At 41.9% G+C, this 21,723-nt stretch overlaps 1 protein-coding gene across 1 annotated transcript in view; it reads right to left on the bottom strand.

Moving 5' to 3' along the window:
- Positions 1–21,723, bottom strand: part of LOC140212310 (sperm-associated microtubule inner protein 4) — a 56,126-nt gene that overhangs the window by 18,322 nt on the left and 16,081 nt on the right. Inside the window, exons 3-6 of the mRNA XM_072283013.1 lie at positions 16,845–16,916; positions 7,858–7,887; positions 5,619–5,809; positions 1,595–1,677 (exon numbers count right to left, since the gene is read on the bottom strand). Of these exons, the coding sequence (XP_072139114.1) occupies positions 1,595–1,677; positions 5,619–5,809; positions 7,858–7,887; positions 16,845–16,916 (376 nt within the window). The remainder of the gene's footprint in view (positions 1–1,594; positions 1,678–5,618; positions 5,810–7,857; positions 7,888–16,844; positions 16,917–21,723) is intronic.

The raw sequence follows: 21,723 nt of genomic DNA, 5'->3' as shown, positions 1-21,723 counted from the left end.
GGTCTCACCTATCACCTACCAGCTAACACGTCATCCACCCCCCCCCCCACCTTCTTATTCTGGATCCTGCCTTCTGAGTTCCTCCAGCATTTTGTGCGTGTGTTGCTCAAGATTTTCGGCATTTACAGAATCTCCAGCGTCGGCATTTCTCATCGCTGTTTCTTCCCCAGGTTTGCAATGACTGAATTTTATGTTCAGTTATGCTATGGCATACAGGTTCAAAATAGTGACAAATACTTCATAATCTTGTACATTTGAAGAGAAAGCTAGCAGAACAGCTTCAGAAGAAGTTAAATATGAAATTAGTATGCGTACACACTCAGGCACTGCAAAACAGTTGTGTATAATGTGAGGCAGCTAATCTTGAAAACCTTGATCAAACAATAGGGAGAGGGGGTCCCATCCGCAAAGTTTGGGACATGTCAGAAAGTTGTTTTTTATAAACAGCAGGAGTCTGACTGTTAGGGTAGAGTAACTGAGGGGAGCTCTCCACGATTACTTTAAAATTCCACTCAGTGGCCACTTTATTAGGTACACCTGTACACCTGCTCGTTAATGCAATTATCTAATCAGCCAATCATGTAGCAGCAACTCAGTGCATAAAAGCATGCAGACATGGTCCAGAGGGTCAATTGTGCAGACTAAACATCAGAATGGGGAAGAATTGTGATCTAAGTGACTTTGACCATGGAATGATTGTTGGTGCCAGACAGGGTGGTTTGACTATCTCAGAAACTGGATTTTCAAGCAAAACAGTCTCTAGAAATTACAGAGAATGGTGTGAGAAACAAAACAAATCCAGTCAGAGGCAGTTGTGTGGGCGAAAATGCCTTGTTAACGAGAGAGGTCAGATGAGAATGGCCAAATGCTTCAAGCTGACAGGAAGGCAAGAGTAACTCAGATGATTTCATGTTTCAACAGTGGTGTGCAGAAGAGCATCTCTGAACATGCGGTACATTGAAGTTTGAAATGGATCAGCTACAGCAGCAGAAGCCCACAAGCACACAGAAATACACACAGTGGCCACTTTATTAGGTACCCCCTGTACTTAATAAAGTGGCCACTGAATGTATATGACACGTGACTGTCCACTGCCTTCTTAATTCATTTCTACTGTGATTATACTGTTGTATGGTACAAGTTGTTCATTGAAGCTTTATGGAATACTGGTTGGATCAATAAAATTATATCTGGAGAAAGAATGCAGTAGAGATCTATTCTCTGTGTAATTTGGTAGGAGCAAATTTATGATAAATTACTGTATTCAAGTATTTAGAGTACATTTTTTATCAAAGAATGTATAAATTGTACAGCCTTTAGACTTGTTAGCAGTCACAAAGGAACTCAATTAAAAAAAACAAACCCCAATGTGCAGAGAGAAAGAGAGAGAAACAAAACAAATCATGCAAACTACAACAGCATTCTGAACCCATTTGAGTCCTTAGATCCAAATCCCCAGAGCAGCCCAAAGCCTGTACAACTGAAGGTTATGCATTTAAGAACACTGTATTATTTAGTATTAAATTCCTTGGAAGTAACTGAAAATTTTCTAAAAAAAACATACTTTTAGGCTGGATAGAGCATAGGCACTTACTTGAAAATATCCTTCTTGTCCTGGCCATTGTAAACCTTCAGCCTCAGTGGGGATTTCCTGTTTCTCGTGTCTAAATGGAAATCCTGATATGTGATGGCAAAGAATTAGTTCCATGGTTATTTATAAAACCAAATTATCTGATTAAAAAGACGGGTTTTTCATTAGGACTTTCTCAGTCAATCAATTTCTTGAAGTGATTTTGTTCGGTGGTTTTGCTATGATTGCATAGAAAAGTGAGAGAAATAATTGAAAGTGCACACATCTTAAGTGTCTCCAATTCATATACCCTAGGATCAGCTGATAGTAACTCCATTATGTTGCTGCATTAGGATACACTGTGGTTACTGACACATTTCTCTGTACGATCCTTCTTAATTACTTGTCAACAGAATTTTCTTTCTCAAATATATCATTTCAAAAATGGCTCTCATCTTGTTGCTATTAATCAATCTCTAGGTTTTATTATAGACTATAGACAATAGATGCAGGAGTAGGCCATTTGGCCCTTTGAGCCAGCACCGCCATTCACTATGATCATGGCTGATCATCCACAATCAGTATCCAGTTCCTGCCTTATCCCCATAACCTTTGATTCTGCTATCTTTAAGAGCTCTATCCATCTCTTTCTTGAAAACATCCAGAGACTTGGCCTCCACTGCCTTCTGGGGCAGAGCATTCCACATATCCACCACTCTATGGGTGAAAAAATTTTTCCTCAACTCCATTCTAAACGGCCTACCCCCCCCCCCCCCCACCCCCATCCTTATTCTTAAACTGTGGCCTCTGGTTCTGGATTCACCCATCAGCGGGAACATGCTTCCTGCCTCCAGCGTGTCCAATCCCTTAATAATCTTGTATGTTTCAATCAGATCCCCTCTCACCCTTCTAAATTCCAGTGTATACAAGCCCAGTCGCTCCAATCTTTCAACATATGACAGTCCCACCATCCAGGGAATTAACCTTGTGAACCTACGCTGCACTCCTTCAATAGCAAGAATGTCCTTCCTCAAATTTGGAGACCAAAACTGCACACATATTATATTACAAACGTAGTTTATTTAAACATCTGTAGAAGAATTTCAAGTATATTGGCATTTATCTTTTCAGGATGATCAGTGATCAGTGGAAAACAGATCGTGTCTCCTGCTCCAAAGGCATGCTCATAATCAGTACCAGTGATTTAAAAACCATGATTTCATATTAAATGTGTATTTGGCATTAAGTAAACATAAGAGATTCTGCAGATGCAGGAAATACTGAGTACACACACAAAATGCTAGAGGAACTCGGAAGGTCAGGCAGCATTTATGGAAAGGAATAAAGAGTCAACGTTTCTGGCTGACAGGTGCTGCCTGACCTGCTGAGCTCCTCCAGCATTTATGTAATGTTGGCATTGAGTATCACTGAATAAAATACTCTGTACAACACATAGGCCAAAATATTTGAAATTCTTTTACAGTTGTAAGATTTGATGAAGCAGCCCTCCAAAAGAATTGTCCTCTCTCTCTTCGAGATACAATCCAATTTGTTGAACACACAGCAATGTTTTAAATTTAAGATTTCAATAGTGGATTTTCTGCTGCTGTAAAACGATTGATATATAATCATAGTCAAACTGTTCTACTGCCTTATCTTACTAAAAAAAAGAAAACATTGGACTAATGACTCTTATTTTTAGGTGTGTTCCTAAGGGGCACATATTTTTATAGCATATTGGAAATGTTGGAGAAATGGCAAAGGACTGAATCACTTTTTCTGTCTACGTCAGAACCTAGCTGTTTTCTACCTGCAATCATATTGGCTCAGTTTTTATTTAGAGTCTGCTTGCTGTGCATCTCCCCACATATTCTGAGTTTACAACACATACACAAAGAAACAAGTTCTGGTAACTGCCTCCTGTTATTTCATTTGGCCTCACCCTATCAGAGGTATTCCTTTGATTCTATCCTTCCCTCCCTCATCTTCTATCCTACTGAAAACAAAGTTATTTTTCTCTTGTTTCACATTCTAACGAAGGGTCCCAGGCCTGAGCCGTTGACTGTTTCACTATTCACACGCCAAGTGTTAACATACTTTCTATTTCCTTCCACGTCTACAGCGTTTTCATTTCTTTTGAATGTCTTTCCCTAATAATTTGGGACTTTGCCACAGATTAATGAAAGGAAGGATTGCACTATATTAGATCTAAATGGAATTTGCACAGTACTGTGTTTGTCAACGTGGAGCAGAGAGCAAGATTGTAAATCTGGTGGAGCAAATGATGTTGGGAATGGTGAGGGTGGAGCATTGCGGGAGGGGTGTGGGACAGGTGGACAGAAGGAATACTGGATGTGGGAGGTAGTGTGGTGCAGACACACCCAGCCCTGAGACACCAAACAAAGTCATTTGGTGCCAAACAACTGGTTTATTGATCATTACAGAATGTCTCTCTAGTGCTTCCCACCTCCTCCCCTCTCCCTTCCCCTTTTGCCAACCATGATTCCCCTCTCCCTGCCCCCTTCCCACTCTCAGTCCACCACAGAGACCAATATCGGAATCATGTTTGTCATCACTCACATATGTCATGTTTTTTTTTTGCGGCAGCAATACACAAAATTATTACAATACTGTGGAGAAAACTTTAGCATGTTCCATAAATGCCAGCAGCTTGACTTCATTAGGCAATTGAAGAATTTTTTTATGTCATCAAAGACAAACACATTTCTACAGTAGGGACTATTCTGACTATTTGCATCATAGCCTGATATGGAGGCTGCAATATTCAGGATCGCAAGAGGCTACAGAAGGTTATAGACTCAACCAGCACCATCATGGCACAACCCTTGCCACCATTAAGTTTATTTTCAAGAGGCGCCTCAAGTAGGTGGCATCCATTACTCAGAACCCTCACCATCCAGGACATGCCCTCTTCTCATTACCCGCATTGGGGAGGAAGTACAGAAGATGCACCCTCCATGACTTAGGAACAGCTTTTTCCCCTTCGCCATCAGATTTCTAAACAGCCCTTGAACCCATGAACACAATCTCGTTATTCATATTTCACAATATTTATTTATTGTAACTTACAGTAATATTTTAATGCAATGCATTGTACTGCTGCAACAAGGCAACAAATTTCATGATATATGTCAGTGATAATAAACTTGATTTTGATAAGTGGAACCAGGTGGGGAAGGGATGATGGACATGTTGAACCAATTGGTGGAGGAGAACAGGAGAAATAGCCCAACCCATTACCCAGTTTTGCTCCATTCCTCCCTCTGTCCATCACCTACATACTTTCCTCTCCACCATAGGATTTCTGAATAGTCCATGTTATTCCTTTTTTTTTTGCACAATTTATTTTTTTTAAATTTATAATACTTTATACACTCAGTGGCCACTTTATTAGGTACATCTGCTCATTATGCAACTATCTAATCGGCCAATCATATGGTAGCAACTCAATGCATAAAAGCACGTAGGCATAGTCAAGAGGTTCAGTTGTTGTTCAGACCAAATATCAGAGTGGGGAAGAAATGTGATCTAAGTGAGTTTTACCATGGAATGATTGTTGGTGCCAGATGGGGTGGCTTGACTATAACTGCTGATCTCCTGGGACGTTCATGCACAACAGCCTCTAGAGTTCATAGAGGATGGTGCGAGAAACAAAAATAATCCAGTGAGCAACAGATCTGTGGGTGAAAATGCCTTGTTAATGAGAGAGGTCAGAGGAGAATGCCCAGACTGTTTCAAGTTGACAGGAAGGTGACAGTAACTCAAATAACCATGAGTGGTGTGCAGAAGAGCATCTCTGAACACACAACATGTTGAACCTTGAAGTGGATGGGCTACAGCAGCAGAAGACCACAAACATAAACTCAGTGGCCACTTTATTAGGTACAAGACACACCTCATAAAGTGGTTACTGAGTGTATGCCTTACACTGCACTACTACCATAAAACAATGAATTTCACAATATATGTCAGTGACAATAACCCTGATTGTGAACTACTTTAATGAATATTAATACATATTTGTTACCTTTAGTTTTCTGAGTTACAATCACATCATAATTTTTCGCAGGTATATCAGGATTAATGGGCTGCAGATGTCCAGCTCGTACACCGGTGTACGGGTCATCTGGTGAGGTGAAGTTTGGGAACACTGTGAACTTGGAAACGTGGGAATGGAAGGGATGTTCAGCAGGAAATGGCAGCCGTATCTGCTTCTGACTGAAAACATAAAGATACAATACATCCTATGAAGAAATGAAAAGAAAATGTACAGGAAATCTGAACTGACTTTCAAATAAAAGCTGAAATTGCAGAGGTTAATTCATTTCTGAAAGAGGAAGAAGATGACATAGGACTTGATGAAGTTGCCATCCAAAAGAATCTTGTCTTGTCTAGATATAGTCTAAACTGCTGGTACACATGTAGTATTTTTTAATTTCATAACTCAGTTTTGGATATATTTTTAAAAAAGAGATGATTAAACAATCATTGAACTGTTCTACTACACTATACAATGCAGGCTGTAAGATGCCCTCAACCCCAAGCTGCATGTAGACACTAAATCTACTTCCCCAAATAGGCTAAAAAAAAAATTGGGATGTCCTCATCGACCCTTACCAGTTTTTAATTATGCATTTTAGCTAGGTGCATAATGGCTTGGCATGGCAACTGCTGTGTACGTGACCGCAAGAAACTGCCGAGTCATGAACATAGCTCAGCACAGCATGGAAAGCAACCTAGCAATCTTCCCTGTATGGACTCTGTCTACACTTACCCCCGCTTCGGTAAAGCATCAGCATGTCATAAGCATATTCTGAGGGCAAGGACCAGCTCCACACCAGATGGAGGAGGGTGACGATGGATAGCAACTGGGTAGGTCTGTTGTCTAGAAAGAAGCAGAGAGCTTTAAGGCCTTCCTGGTGGATAGAATTGTATCGGGACTGGATATCTATAGTGAAAATGAGGCAATCAAAGCCTGGGAACTTAAAGTGACTGAAAAAAAATAGAAAGCACGTGAAGTGTCATGGAGGTAGGTGGGAATGGACCGAAGCAAGGGGGACAAAATGGAGTCGAGGTATGCGGACACGAGTTCAGAGGGGCTGAAGCAGGCAGAAACAATGGGCTTACCTAGATAGTCAGGTTTGTGGATCTTGTGTAGAAAGTAGAAATGAGCAGTGTGGGGTAAGGCCACCATGAGGTTGATGATAGTAGATGGGAGAACTCCAAACTCCAGCTGTTCTCTGGGCTCACAAACAGCTTCTATCCCACTGTTATCGGACTCTTGTATGATGAAATGGACTCTTCAACTCACAATCTACCTCATTATGATCTTACACTCTATTGTTCATCTACACTGCACTTTCTCTGTAGGTTTTACACTTTATCCCACATTGTTATTGTTCTACTTCAATGCACTTCATAATTTATTCATTTATAGAGATGAGATAATGATCTGATCTCTATAAACAGTATGCCAGAAAAGCTCTTAGAGGACCAAAAATCCTTGGGGTTAGCTCATCGCAAATATTCCCAGGAAAGTGGAACAAATTGACCAGCCTTACAAAGAGACCACATTGGTGCAAAGGATCAAACATCCTCACTGCACTCACTGGCCACATTATTAGGTACACCTGCTCGTTAATACAAATATCTATTCAGCCAATCATGTAGCAGCAACTCAATGCATAAAAGCATGCAGGCATAGTCAAGAGGTTCAGTTGTTGTTCGGACCAAACATCAAAATGGGGAAAGAAATGTTATCTAAGTGACTTTGACCATTGCATGATTGTTGGTGCCAGACAGGGTGGTTTGAGTATCTCAGAATCTCTGTCTGGGATTTTAACACACAACAGTCACTAGAATTAATGGAGAATGTTGTGAAAAAACAAAAAAAATTCCAGCAAGTGACAGTTCTCTGGGCGAAAATGCCTCGTTATTGAGAGAGGTCAGAGGAGAATGGCCAGACTGGTTCAAGCTGACAACAGTGGTGTGCAGAAGAACATCTCTGAATGCACAATATGTTGAACCTTGAAGTGGATGGGCTACAGCAGCAGAACACCACACAGGGTTCTAGTCCTGCGCATAATAAAATGGCCACTTGAGTACAGGTGGTTCTTCCTTCTAAGAAAGCACATCATTTCCGAACAGCCTACTTCTGCTCCTATGGTTTTCTGAGTGTGCTGCCAGTTGCTATGTTACCTACATCATTTAAACAACTCGGTAATTCTCAGAGGCTACGGAAGACGAGAACAGCACAATCTACTTACTCCATTGCAAACTCCCCTGCAGCTGGAAGCCTGGAAGAGAAAAATATTGAAATACAATTTAATGGTCAGGAGAGCAAGAAAAGAATGACAGTTCAGTATAAAAGCACTGATTGACCCAGTCTTCTTGCTCGGCAAACAAAGAAGGCTAATTAAGATGTGGAATTCGGCATCCTTAGAGGCCTGACAGCGAATGCAAAAATGTCAATACTGTAGGAACTGTATTAGCAATTTATACACAGCTAGGTTCCACAATGATCTCCTGTCATTAGAGATTTTGACGGTGGTGCAGTTATGGGCTTGGATACAGATGCTCCACACTGAATCTCACTACTCTCTTTAATCTGATCCCAGCCTCGTACCCGATATCCTGACAAAAGATCCATCTTGAAAGTTAAACTTTGCCATTAAAAACAAAGTCATACAAACCATACAAGACCACTGAAAGTAAAAACATATACAAAGGATTCCGGTTAATTGGGACACATCAAGACCAGTATATTTTGGCCCAATTAAGTGGCTGCCCCAATTAGTTGAAGTTTCATGGAAATAGTTAAAAACATATAAAAAGAAGTCAAACTACCATTCAACCAAGTACAAATTATTTATTTAAATGAAATATAGAACAAATTAGAACACTAGCAATACTCCTATAGTACCATAAAATTGTGTATTAGATCCTAATACTGATCGATGACAGAAATCATCCGCATTTGTTCTGTAGACTATAAATGAACAATATCAGTGCAGACACCTAGTGAAGATAATGGACAGCTCTCATACAATGCTATCAATGATTCCATCCCCCAAATCTTCATTTTCATTGTAACATTCAGATGATCATTGATACCTTCAAATTCTTCAGAGCTCCTAACCTTTTAAAGTAGTGAAATCGTTTGATTTTCACTCCAGGCCAATTCTGGCACCTCCAAAGCCGTGTGCTTGAAACCTCAGTGAGCTAAACAGTTCTGAATTGTCTTACTGCTTATTCCTGGCAACATTCAGTGACAAAAATCACTGCTTTTCGAACACACACAAAACTGATGCTACTTAACTTTATGAGAAGTGCAGTGCAGTGTGTAATGGCCACGCAAGTTAATGCTATTGCATCAGTAACAGTCTCCAGTCCCAATTAAGTGATATAGTGTCCCAAATAATCGAAGGGAAACAGTGCTATTTTCTTGAGTAGGTTTTGTTGTTTAAAGAGTTGTCCCAAATAAGAGGCTGTCCCAATTAATTACTGGCCCAATTAACCAGAATTCACTGTACTTTGCCTGTAACCAGCTCAATATGCCTCTTCTTGGTGGAAAGTGGCTCTTAAAATTAAAGACATGTGAAATGTTCACTGGCTTTATTGTTCACTTCTACAAGGCAGCAAAGGGTCAAACTACATGTAGCATTATATTAAGCTTAGAATAGATATGGTCCAGCAGACCTAAAATGAAAGTGCTTTATGTCTGTGGTCCATATCCATTCTAGTTTGAATATAATGCTACATGTGGTTTGATTCTTTGATTTTCCTGGAAGTGAAAATAAAACCAGCGAAATATATAACATACAGAAGTAATCCTGCACCGAGAAGAGGCCATATTGAGCTGGTTACAAGCAAAATATATCTTTCTAGTACCACTGCTGCTGCTGTACACTTGGTATGACTTTCTTTTTCATGACAAAGTTCAACTTTTTAAAATGGGTTTTTGTCAGACTATCAGGTATGAGGTTGAGGTTAGATCAGCAGGACTAGTCAGACTGTGGAGAGTGGTAAGATCTTCGGTGAAATACGCAATTGTTCAGTGGTGGTCATCTGTGTTCAGGCCCATACTCAAAAGGTTCAAAGAATCAAAGTACGTTTGCTGTCAAAGACAAAAGAAAATCTGAAGATGCTGGAAATCCAAAGCAACCCACACAAAATACTGGAGGAACTCAGCAGGCCAGGCAGCATTTACGGAAAAAAGAAAACAGTCAACGTTTTGGGCCAAGACCCTTCATCAGGACTGGAAAGGAAGAGGAGACTTCAAACCACAAGAGGAACTTCTCCTCCGCCTTTCCAGTCCTGACGAAGGGACTCGTCCCGAAACGTCGGCTGTTTATTCATTTCCATAGACACTGCCTGGCCTGTTGAGTTCCTCCAGCATTTTGTGTGTGGTGCTTTATTATCAAAGCATGTATGCAGTATACAACTCTGAGATTCGTCTGCCCGCAACGCTTTAATCGGCGAGTTGGTTGAGAATTGGAACTGTTTGTGGGTTCATGCTCTGCCATTAGGCCACATACTACATTGCCAACCTCACTCTCAACCATACCGAATTCCTCTGGAGACAGCAGAAGTGGCAGATCACTCAGTCAGCCCAAAAACACATTACCAAAATGTAAATTACAGGCTCCAATCACACACAGATCAGTAGTAAAAGTGTACTGAAATGAAGAAGAAGAAACGGTTGTTTCATGAACTGTCTGCGGGACATTGCTGTTACTCACGTTGATTGCTGGCACCATCTTGGACCACCATGGAAAATATTTGTACCACAACCAAGATCGGTAAAATCTGGCAATTGTTGTGGGACCTTGCTGTTAATAAATTGCAATACAGTTACAACAGTACCTAAATTTCTGCATGCACTGCCCAGGCTCTAAGGACGTCGACTTCCACATCTTAATTAATTTTATTTTTATGCCAAGCACAAGGAGTCTGGGCAGATCAATGCTTTAAAATTGAACTGTCATTCTTCTGCAGGCGAAAGGTATTTCATAATTACGCTCTAAAATCAATATAACTGCAGGCGATCATGTCATTTTGCACCTTCCACCCACCCCATCTGGTGCTCCCACTCGCACTTACTCTTAAATAAAACACTGAGACAAACTACCAATTTGTCTGTGTGTTTCACTACAACACCTATTTAGGGCTACATAATTAACATTCACTAACTGCAATGATTACCAATAAAACAAACACAAAAAATATTTCACATAGCTTTTTATCCAAACAAATTCTCGCTTATTTTGCCACTGCACAGAAGAAAAATCAAAGGAAAAGCAGGATTGTTTCAGTAAATGAGTCGATACAGGCTGGCAAATTGACACATTTCTGCATTTTGTTTGCCAGTTCTAAAAGACCTAGGGCTGTTGCACCTTCTAAAATTATGCCAATATTTTCTCTGGGAGTATGGAAGAGAAGCTTAACATCTGTTTATGTTCTTGTTTTCAAGATAGCTCCAAGCCCCAGCAAGCCACGAGGAGAGACTGGCAGTATGTACCTTTATTCAGATGGAGCAATCAATATTTTAACATTTTTAAATGGAGTTGTTTCTTTCATTTAAAGTGTGGAAAAATGCAGATAGGTGTATTTGAATTATTTCAGTAGTATTTGAGTAATATTGCAGATATATTCTTTGAGTAAGCATTCGTTTTTTTTTAATAATTCATTACAGGTTATTGCATAAATACCTGAATTGCGTCCATCAGCACGCTGCCTCGTGATACGTGCGCGGTTGGATTGAAGTAAAACACAAATTTAGATTCCCATTTCTATCTCCCGTGTCTTCCCTTGAAGTAGTTTGCTGTTTTGAAGTTACAAAACATAACACAGATATTTGTCCAAGATGTTGAAGATAGGGCCCTGAATTCTCTTTAAGTCTGCCGATATCTCTTGTTCTTTCTCCAGAGTTGCAGCTGATTTGCTGGCTGAGCTTGTCCGTCAGGTGGATCGGACTCCATTCTACAGTTCACAAGCTCTGTTTTCTCTCCATCAACACACTCCGATTTTCTGTCTGCCTTCCCTTTACTGATAACCCCAACCCCTTCTCAGGGACTCAAGTTTACTTTTAGAGGTACATCTCAGTAACAGGCCCTTCCGGTCCAACAAGCCCACGTTGCCCAATTACACCCATGTGACCAATTAACCTGCTAAAGTTCAAAGTTCAAGTACATTGATTATTAATGTATGCATACTATATACAACCTTGAGATTCATCTGCTTACAGACAGCCACAAAACAAAAGAATCCAGTAGAACCTATTTTTAAAAAAACATCAAACTCCTAATGTGCAGAAGGAAACTAATTTCCAAATGACGAATGTATGCAAATAATATTCAGAACTGAAGTCCATGAAAGTGAGTCCACAGCCACGAAGCCAGCCATCACTACAGCCATAGGCCCTGTTCAGCACAGAGACGAGTAAGCCTTGTGGAGCAGTGAGCTAAACACCAGCCCATCCCTCTCCTCCAGTCCAGACACCCTGACCTTTTCAATCTGGCCCGGCGCTTAAATCAGCCAAACCTTGGGGTCATTGCTTGCTCCTCAACCTGGGCCCTGCTGCTTTGAAGCACTCTCAGGCCCAGGCCTTGCCACCTCAATTCAGCCTATAGTCAAACTTTCAAATCTGGTCCATGGCTTAAACTGACCACTGACCAGCAGGTCATTCCTTGTTCTTGAACCTATGCTGTTCTGGGCAAAATTCCTAGGCACATATAGAGACATCCCAACCTGCAAAAACTCATTTCAGGAAGGTAGCTCCATCAATTTGCGGGAGACTCCCAGAACTTCCGGGAGAGGTGGATTTTCTGCAATAGAATAGCTCCTTAGCAGCTAGCCAGCTAGTTTAAATAATGTTAGCTATGCTAATAAACGAATGACACCTGTTAAACTCACCTCAACATGTTTTTTACAGTCTTAACCCACCATGGACAATAGAAAAGTCACTGTTGCAAACAGTGCAGCGAGCAACACTGCCATTATTTTTGACGCCTATTAGGCAAGGGTACACTTTTTAGTCTGGGGTGACATACGTTTTATATTTTCTTTTTTTTGGAACACTCTGCCATGGCGCTCACTCTCCCTCTCTCTCTCTCCCTCGCTCTCAAAAAATCGATTTCCGGGATATTGTATATAATTTGCAGGCGTCAGGGAGCCACTATCAATATGCAGGAGACTCCCGGAACTTCCAGGAGAGGTGGGATGTCTGCATATACAGTATATAGTGAGGGTGCTTAAGACCTTTGCACAGTACTATAGTAATTTTATGTATTGCACTGTACTGCTACTGCAAAGAAAAAACAATTTTCATGATGTATGTCAGTGATTCTGATATGGGTCTCTGTTGTGGACTGAGAGTGAGAAGGGGGCAGGGAGAGGGGAATCATGGTTGGGAAAAGGGGTAAGGGAGAGAGGAGGGAGCGGGAACCTTTAGAGAGACATTCTGTAATGATCAATAAACAAACTGTTTAGAATCAAATGACCTTGTCTGGTGTCTCAGGGCTGGTGTGTCTGCACCCACACCACCTCCTGCCCCTGGTGCTCCTCTGCCACCTGTCCTCCCTTGCCATCCCCAACATCCTTTGCTCCGACCAGATTTACAAACTTGCTCTCTGCTACACATTGATAAATACAGTTTTGGGCCCCCTAGCTTCATATATCTACCTAAGACTTTTGCGCAGTACCGTACATCTTTGGACAATGGAAGGAAATGGGAGCAGCTAGAGGAAAGCTACACGATCACGGGGAGAACACACAAACTTCTTACAGACGTAGCAGAACTGAATCTGTAATAGTGTTACGCCAGCAATTTCCAACAGGGGCGGTTACATGTCCTAAGGGGGGCATTAAGGGAAAGAGAAGTTGTTGGGGGGGCATTCAAGATTCTTGGGGCGGACGGTATGCTGCACCCTAACTTGAGGCGCGAGACCTGGCTGACCATTAGTAGAGCAGGCACTTCCAAAAAAAGGATGAGGCACTGGAACACAGGAAGAACCACAGCTCTGCAGGCGGTGAGAACTCGTTGTCACGACGCGTCTGAAACTCAGCAATCTCATCAGGCCTTTTCAACCAGACAGACATTATTGGGGATGCATAAATTAGCAACCAGAGTGCCCCAACAGTTCCCCTTCACTCGCAGCACGGAATGAGCTCATGCAATTTAACAGTTGGTCAGTGAGGTGCACTCTCTCAACTTTCCCTACAGATCTACGGAAAAAAGGTCGCGCAAGGATATAGTGCTGGCCATAACCAAATGGTGAAATAGACCCAATGAGTGAATCTGCTGACGCTGGGGATTCCTCTTGAGGTGTTCAAAGTGACCTTGGCTTCATATGTGCGGTAAGAACCATCTTTGGAGGATTGTGAGACTTCATGTGATTGGTTAGTCGTGCTAACTGGGATAGTATAAAGGCAGTTTGCTGAACACCGGCTCTATCCCGACTAACGTTCAGATTCCAATCTGAATCCTTGTCAACGTAATTTTTGTTGCTGTGATCGTCACCTTCCCCTCACCATTTCATTACGTGCCGCTACCATTGTTCCATCCCTGTCAACTCGCCGTCATCATTAACATCCGATAGGCATTCCCAGTTTGTGTTAATGTTTTATTTTAATTTCGCCGTTAATGATAGATAAATATGTACAGTGCAATCTCTATGAGTCTGAAGGTAGTGAAGCCTTGAATTCTAATCCTGCTAAGAAAGGGGAACTACAGAAAGTGTGTCAGTACAATGTTACGTACCTGGAGTATGGTTTTATTCCATTCCTGTCAGATCAGCAATGCCCCATGTGTCTTATTTGTAATACTGTACTGTCTAACGAAGTCATGAAGCCATCAAGATTGCAGGAACATTTCCATAAAAGTCACCCTGAAAAGGCTACTTTATGGTATTACTCTGTTCCAGAAGATGAAAGAAAGATTTGTCAAGTGTTGCACACTCACGTCATTTGCCAAGAAAGCTAAAAATGACCTTGATAGTGGTCTCGTTGCTTCTTATATTTCCAAAATGATAGCCAAGTGTGGAAAATCTCATACAATTGGCGAAAGATTAATAATGGCTGCTGTATCAGAAGTCCTCTGAGTAATAACTCTGTAGCTCATAGTATTGATGAAATGAGTTAAGATATTGAGTAGCACAGATACACAAAAAACAGAATATAGGGTACAATTGGGTGAGTCAACTGTGTGAGACAATGAGGCATTGTTAATGTATGTATGCTTTATCAAAAATGGAAAAGTTTATGAACAGATTCTCCTTTGTAAAAAGTTAAAAACAACTATCAGTGGAGAATCAATCTACGACGAGCTCAAAATGTATATTGAGGATAAAAGTATTTTGATCAGGAACATGATTTCTTGTGCAACTGACGGAGCACCATATACGACAGGTTGCCATGCGGTGGCATTAGTGATAAAAGAAATTCCAAGTCTGTTTGCAATCCATTGTGTAATTCATCAACATCTTGTAGACAAAAACCTCAGCCAGTGACTTTTTTCAAGCATGACTCTTGTAATATCTGCTATCAACAAAATTAGAGCTCATCCATTAAATAGTAGAATATTTCGCCAGATTTGCCAAGCTAATGATGAAGTTTCTTCACATTGAAGTGCATTGGCTGTCATAAGGCAGTTGTTTAAAACACTTCTTCGATCTTTTTGACACTGCAGTTGAATTTTTGCTCAAAGTCAACGAGAACTTGGGAAACAAGATTGAACTTTCATATGGAGATGTGGCATACCTCGCCCATCTGTATGGCAAAATGAATATTCTAAATATGAAACTGCAGGATGAGAATTTCAACTTAATTCAGGCAAAAAGTGCAATGTCCACTTTTATTGGAAAATGGGAAATATATAACCAAAACATTAGGAGAAGAATGTTCTCACAGTTTCCCTGCATGGAAAGTATGGCAATGTCTTTCATAGGTGGTGATTTGCAAGAGCACTGCTTACACCGGCAGTCACTGAAGAAGGATTTTCAGAATCGATTCAAGGATTTGAACAATCTCGTAATTCTGGACTGGGTATTTAAACCCTATTCTTTATAAGATGGAAGAACAAGAAGAGAGCTTGCAAGAAGCAGTTATTGAAATTCAGAATGACGAAGAAATAAAGATGCTTTTCAAAAATGTTGGCTTTTATGGTATGTGGCTACACTGTCATATGAAGTTTCCTGGTCTTTGGAGAAGAGCCAAACTGTTCTTCATTGCACTTCCATCTTCCTACCTTGTTGGAAGAGGCTTCAGTGCAGCGAACCACATACTCACAAAAAAACTGAAACCGCCTGGGCATTGTAATGCATGGGGAATTAAGGCTTATGCTGTCACAACTTGAACCAGATGTTTCATCTCTTGCTAAAAACCATCCAGCTCAAGGATCACACTGATATTGAAGCTGCTGTAGATATGTTTTAAACTAGTTTTAAAGACAAATAAAAATTTAAAGCAGAATAATGTTAGCATATAGTAGCCATGTTTTTACATTATGGGAGCGCCAGGAAGTATACTATGCGTAAGAGTGGTTTTGGCAAGTATGAAGGTGCTTTAGGGGGGCGTTGGCAAGTAGGGAAGCACTTTAGGAGGGTATTGCACTAAAAAAGGTTGGGAAACACCGTGTTACACTAAATACTATGCTACCATGCGATCCCTCGTCGTTCTTCTAATTTCCTTATCCCTTCCCCACTCCATCCAACCCTCAGAGTTGTCTTGTACTCAAATCATGTCCACTCCAGCCCAGTCTGATCTTCAGCTCATCCCCCACGTCTTTTCCACTGATTGTATCCAGACCTGTGATCACCTACACCCCATCTTCTCATCCACTCCAAGGTGATTTTCTCCTCACCACTCTCTCCTGATCTCCCTATTCACCTATGACGGAGAAAAGAGGTACAAGTCCTGGGAACACAGGTACAAATCCTATCAAGCTGGTTGTATAGAAATGCACATGCAAGGCCTGGCATTTCTCAGTCCACTAAGCACAATGATAAATACATTTGGTGCATCTATATACAGTGTGGGCATCTTATGACCTCACACCAAACTAGTATAATCTCTTCAAATATGCAACAAACATTTTCTACATTTAAAATACACACAAATGGAGCATACACATTGACCCATGCAACTAGATAAAGTTGTTCTGGACCTTAGCAGAAATTCCCCCCTGCATGTTTCGTAGACAACTATTTTATATTCAATGGAACAGCATTTTGTAGAGAACATTTGTGATACTTACAGCTGATCAGTGGGACGAAGTTGGCTCCTCTTCAGCTGGGTGAGATCATAATACTGATCAATGGTAACATCGCTACACAGAGAGGAGAATTAGAAGTCAACATGTTAATAAAGCTTCTAAGTTCAAGTTGATTGTTATTCAACCATACACATCTATACAGCTAAATGAAACATCGTACTTCTAGGGCCAAGGTACAAAACACAGTACGAATGCTCATGAGGTCAGGAGCATTCAGCTACGAGAAATATTTATGTACAATACCGAAACTGGTGTTACCTGCGCGTATTGACACATTGCAGAAGTTGCCGAAGAATTTGCAAGAGGGAAAAAGTGGAGTGATGTTTTGAAACTTGACTTTTGAAAGCATAATTTAGCAAGCAAATCATATATGGATGGTTTGCAAAAGGTTCAGCAAGAAAATTCTTCATTACCCACTACAGGCCTGCTACATACAGTTTATGAGTGCAGATAGATGAACGCAAGCGAAAACGATCAAACCCAGAGGAGGTCAAAGTTCTTATTGCAGTGTTTTGCTGGCTGTTAAAATGAATACCTCTATATATAAAACTCAGTGCACACTTGTTGTTGTCACAGGGCAAAAAAATTGCACAGCACAAGATTTTTTGCACACACTGGTCATTACAAATTAGAGGGAACATTGGTTGAGACACTTTACTTGATTCAGATGAAGGATTTCAACAATTAATATCGACTGCTCATCTCCCTTCACGGATGCTGCCTGACCCCCTGAGCTCCTCTAGTGCTTTTTGTATGGTTCCATATTTCCAGCACTGGCTGAATCTTGTTCCCTCACCACGTCCACTAGTCTTTGGCTATTCCAATAATGCAACTTCTCTTTCCCTTCGAGGAAGGTGACAGAAGGAAATTATTTACACCTCTGTTGTCCATGTTTGTAACCCCAGCATTGCAAGATATCTGCAGAAGGTATCCCTTATATCAGAAGATCTACATTGGTTAGCTAATCTTCGTCACTCGTAATGGATTTGTGCAGAACTGGAGAGATACCCCAATAATTCAGCGATTCACACTGTACACCCTAAACAACCAGTATTTTGCTAGATAGAGAGTCTTCAGAATACGCAATAAAATAAATATAGTCAGCATTGTCAGAAGTGGCAAAAGCCTTTTGATGTATCTTTAAAATCACAATAAATGACATACACTAAAACAAATGTAATTGAAAATGGCTAACATGAGGGGGCATAGTTTTAAGGTGCGTTGAAGTAGGTACAAGGGGGATGTCAGAGGGAAGTTTTTCACACAGAGTGTGGTGGGTGCATGGAATGCACTGCCAGTGAAGGTGGTGGAGGTGGATACAAAAGGGTCTTTTAAGAGACTCTTAGATAGGTACATGCAGCCTAGAAAAATCGAGGGCTATGCGGTAGGGAAATTCTCGGCAGCTTTGAGAGTGGGTTACATGGTCGGCACAACATTGTGGGCCGAAGGGCCTGTAATGTGCTGTAGATTTCTATGTTCTGTGTTGTTAAAAGAACTCTAAAGATTTGCAGAAGTCACACAAAAATTGAGAATCACCTGCCATTAGTGAATGAAAATTTATCCATGTAAAGAGAAGGGAAAATTCCACTGGAGGAGTCACACCAGGAGATCTTTGGCATTTACCAGCCATTTCAGTTGGGACACCGCCAAAGGTCCTGGATCAGGCTACATGCTTGTATATTCGGCTGTACTTTGGACTGGAACACCAAATGTAGACCTGCACGTCTCTCAATCCGTATTCAGAATTAGTCCAGGTTTTAGCCTCAGGCGTCAGGCCTGAAAACTAGAAACGATAGGGGATAGCAGGGAAGTCTGCGGGTCAAGGAGTGGAGGTCGAAAGCCCCGGAGGTGACCTGTCCTGGGGTCAGAGGCCTGACTGTGCGTGTGGGTGGGGGGTGGGAAAGGGACTTGTTTGTCGTTGTTGTTGCTTGCTGTATGTTGGCTCTGTGTTGTTCTGCGGAACATCGTGAGTATGCTATGTTGGCGCCAGAAGGTGTGGTGACACTTACATCCTCGGGCTGTACTGGTTGCTAGCACAAATGATGCAGTTCACTATGTGTTCCAATGCATGTGTGATAAATAAATTTCATTTAACCTAAACAAATGAGTAATATTTTGACTTCTAATACCACGTTGTACAAAACTGCTCCAATGAACTTGCTGTGGAATCAATTTGTAGACAACCCATTACAGGGATTGAAATCTACTGGGTCTTAGAGGGCCAGGAGGACGCTGTTATTAATCACAGTCATAGTCATAGTCATACTTTATTGATCCTGGGGGAAATTGGTTTTCGTTACAGTTGCACAATAAATAATTAAATAGTAATAAAACCATAAATAATTAAATAGTAATATGTAAATTATGCCAGAAAATAAGTCCAGGACCAGCCTTTTGGCTCAAGTGTGCTCACAAATACAATTTCACGTCACACTTGTTTACTGGGTGGACCCATGCCCTTATTTACCATCCCCCATGCCATCAGTCAGCATAAGCTTCTTTTTTTATTTAAGATTCAGCACAGAATAGGCTCTTCCAGCCCTTCCAGACATGCCACCCGACAATCCTCCAATGTAATCCTAGCCTAACCACAGGACAATTCACAATGGCCAATTAACCTACCAAACGGTCCGTGTCGGGACTATAGGAGGGAACCAGAGCACCCGGAGGAAACTCACACGGTCACAGGGAGAACGTACAAACTCCTTACAGACAGCCATGGAGCTGACCCAGATTTCCTCAATTTCAGACACATGTATTGTACTCATGAGCGTGCTCCGAACGTATACCCCCATATCCCATCCAAACTTTTATCAGACCACTAAAGGAAGAAAGATTAATATTATCATTGCTTAAACATTACTTTTTTCATATCAGCTGTTGCTACACAACATGAAACTGGAATTTGCATTTGGAGACGGGGAATAACATTACACCTGTGCAAATCTCCACAGCGTCTGGTGACCCTGTAATCGCTTTTCTGGAGGCTGATGTCAGAACATCCTTAAAAAGGGTGAACCCTCGCTGGCCGCCAGGCCCCAATGGTGTACCTAGCAGGGAACCGAAAACCTGTGCCAACCAACAGGTAAGAGAAAATCTGCAGATGCTGGAAATCCAAGCAACACACACAAAATGCTGGAGGGACTCAGCAGGCCGGGCAGCATCGATGGAAAGGAGTACAGTCGACATTTCAACCCTCGGCCTGAAACGCCGACCCTACTCTTTTCCATAGATGCTGCCCGGCCTGCTGAGTTCCTCCAGCGTCTTGTGTGTGCTGCTCCAACCGACAGGTGCTGTGTCCAAAGACAACTTCGACCACTTGCTGCTTCGGTCTGAGGTTTAAAAGGGCATCAATCGTACCCGTGCCCAAGAAGAGCAGGGTGAGCTGTCTCAATGACCATAGACTGGTAGCCCTCACCTCTGCCATTGAGAGGTTGGTTATGGTTAGAATTAACTCCAGCCTGAAGGAAGACCTGGTCCCATTGCAGTCTGCCTGTCCCCACAGCAGAAGCAATCTCACCCGCTCTCCACCTTGCCTTCGTTCAGCCGGACATCAGTGAAGTATATGTCAGTCTGCTCTTTATCAATTACCGGCTCGTGTTCAATACCATCATTATCTCCGTATTAATCACTAAGCTTCTAAACCAGGGCTCCTGTACCTCCCCCTGTGACTGGATCCAGGAATTCCTCATCGGGAGACCACTATCAGTGTGGATCAGTAACAATACCTCCTCACTCCCAGTCAAGACCGGTGCACCTCAGGGGTGTGTGTTTAGCTCACTGCTCTACTCTCTCTAAACTCATGACTGTGCAGCCAGGCACGGCTCAGATGGCGTCTATAAAGCTACGCAGACGGCACTATTGTTGTTGGCTGAACCTCAGATGGTGACGAGGAGACGTAAAGGAATGAGACAGATCGGCTGGTTGAATGACAACTTTGCACTCAATGCCAGCAAGGCCAAGGAGCTGACTGAGGACTTCAGGAAGGGGAAGTCAGGAGAATGCACGTCAGTCCTCATCGAGGGCTCAGCAGTACTAAGGGTGAGCAGCTTTAAAGTCCTGGGTGTCAACACCTTGGGGATCGATTCTGGGAATAACACATTCATGCAACCATAAAGAAGACCTGTCAGCGGCTCTATTTTGTTCAAGTCTTACCACCAAAGACTCTTACAAGTTTCTATAGATGTACTGTGGACAGCATTCTGACTGGTTGCATCACAATCTGGAATGGAGGCTACAATGCATGGGATTGCATGAGGCTGTTGAGGGTTGAAGACTCAGTCAGTTCCACCACGGTCACAAGCCTCCTTCCCCACCACCCCCTCCACCAGAGTACATTGCAAGAGATGGTGCTTCAAAAGCACAGCATTCATCATTAAGGATCCTCACCTTCTGGGATATGACCTCCTCATTGCTACCGTCAGGGAGGAGGTACAGGACCCTGAAGACCCTCGTTCAATGTTTTAGGTATAGCTTCTTCCCCTCTGCCATCAGGTTGCCGAATGACCCATTTCTCCATGAATAGTCATTCATATGACATCATCATTATGTGACCACGACTGCTCTTGGCAAGTTTTTCTACAGAAGTGGTTTCCCATTTCCTTCTTCTGGGCAGTGTCTTTACAAGATGGGAGACTCCCCCACCCCCAGCCATTATCAATACCCTTCAGAGATTGTCTGCCTGGCGTTAGTGGTTGCATAACCAGGACTTGTGACATGCACCAGCTGCTCATACGACCATCCACCACCTGCTCCCACAGCATCACGTGACTCTGATTGGAGGGCTAAGTAGGTGCTACACCTTGCCCAAGGGTGACCTGCAGGCTAGCGGAGGGAGGGAGGGAGTACCTTCTATCTCATT

Source organism: Mobula birostris, chromosome 19, assembly GCF_030028105.1.
Source record: "Mobula birostris isolate sMobBir1 chromosome 19, sMobBir1.hap1, whole genome shotgun sequence".
Lineage (NCBI taxonomy): Eukaryota > Metazoa > Chordata > Chondrichthyes > Myliobatiformes > Myliobatidae > Mobula > Mobula birostris.
This window is presented reverse-complemented; position numbering and strand designations above follow the sequence as displayed.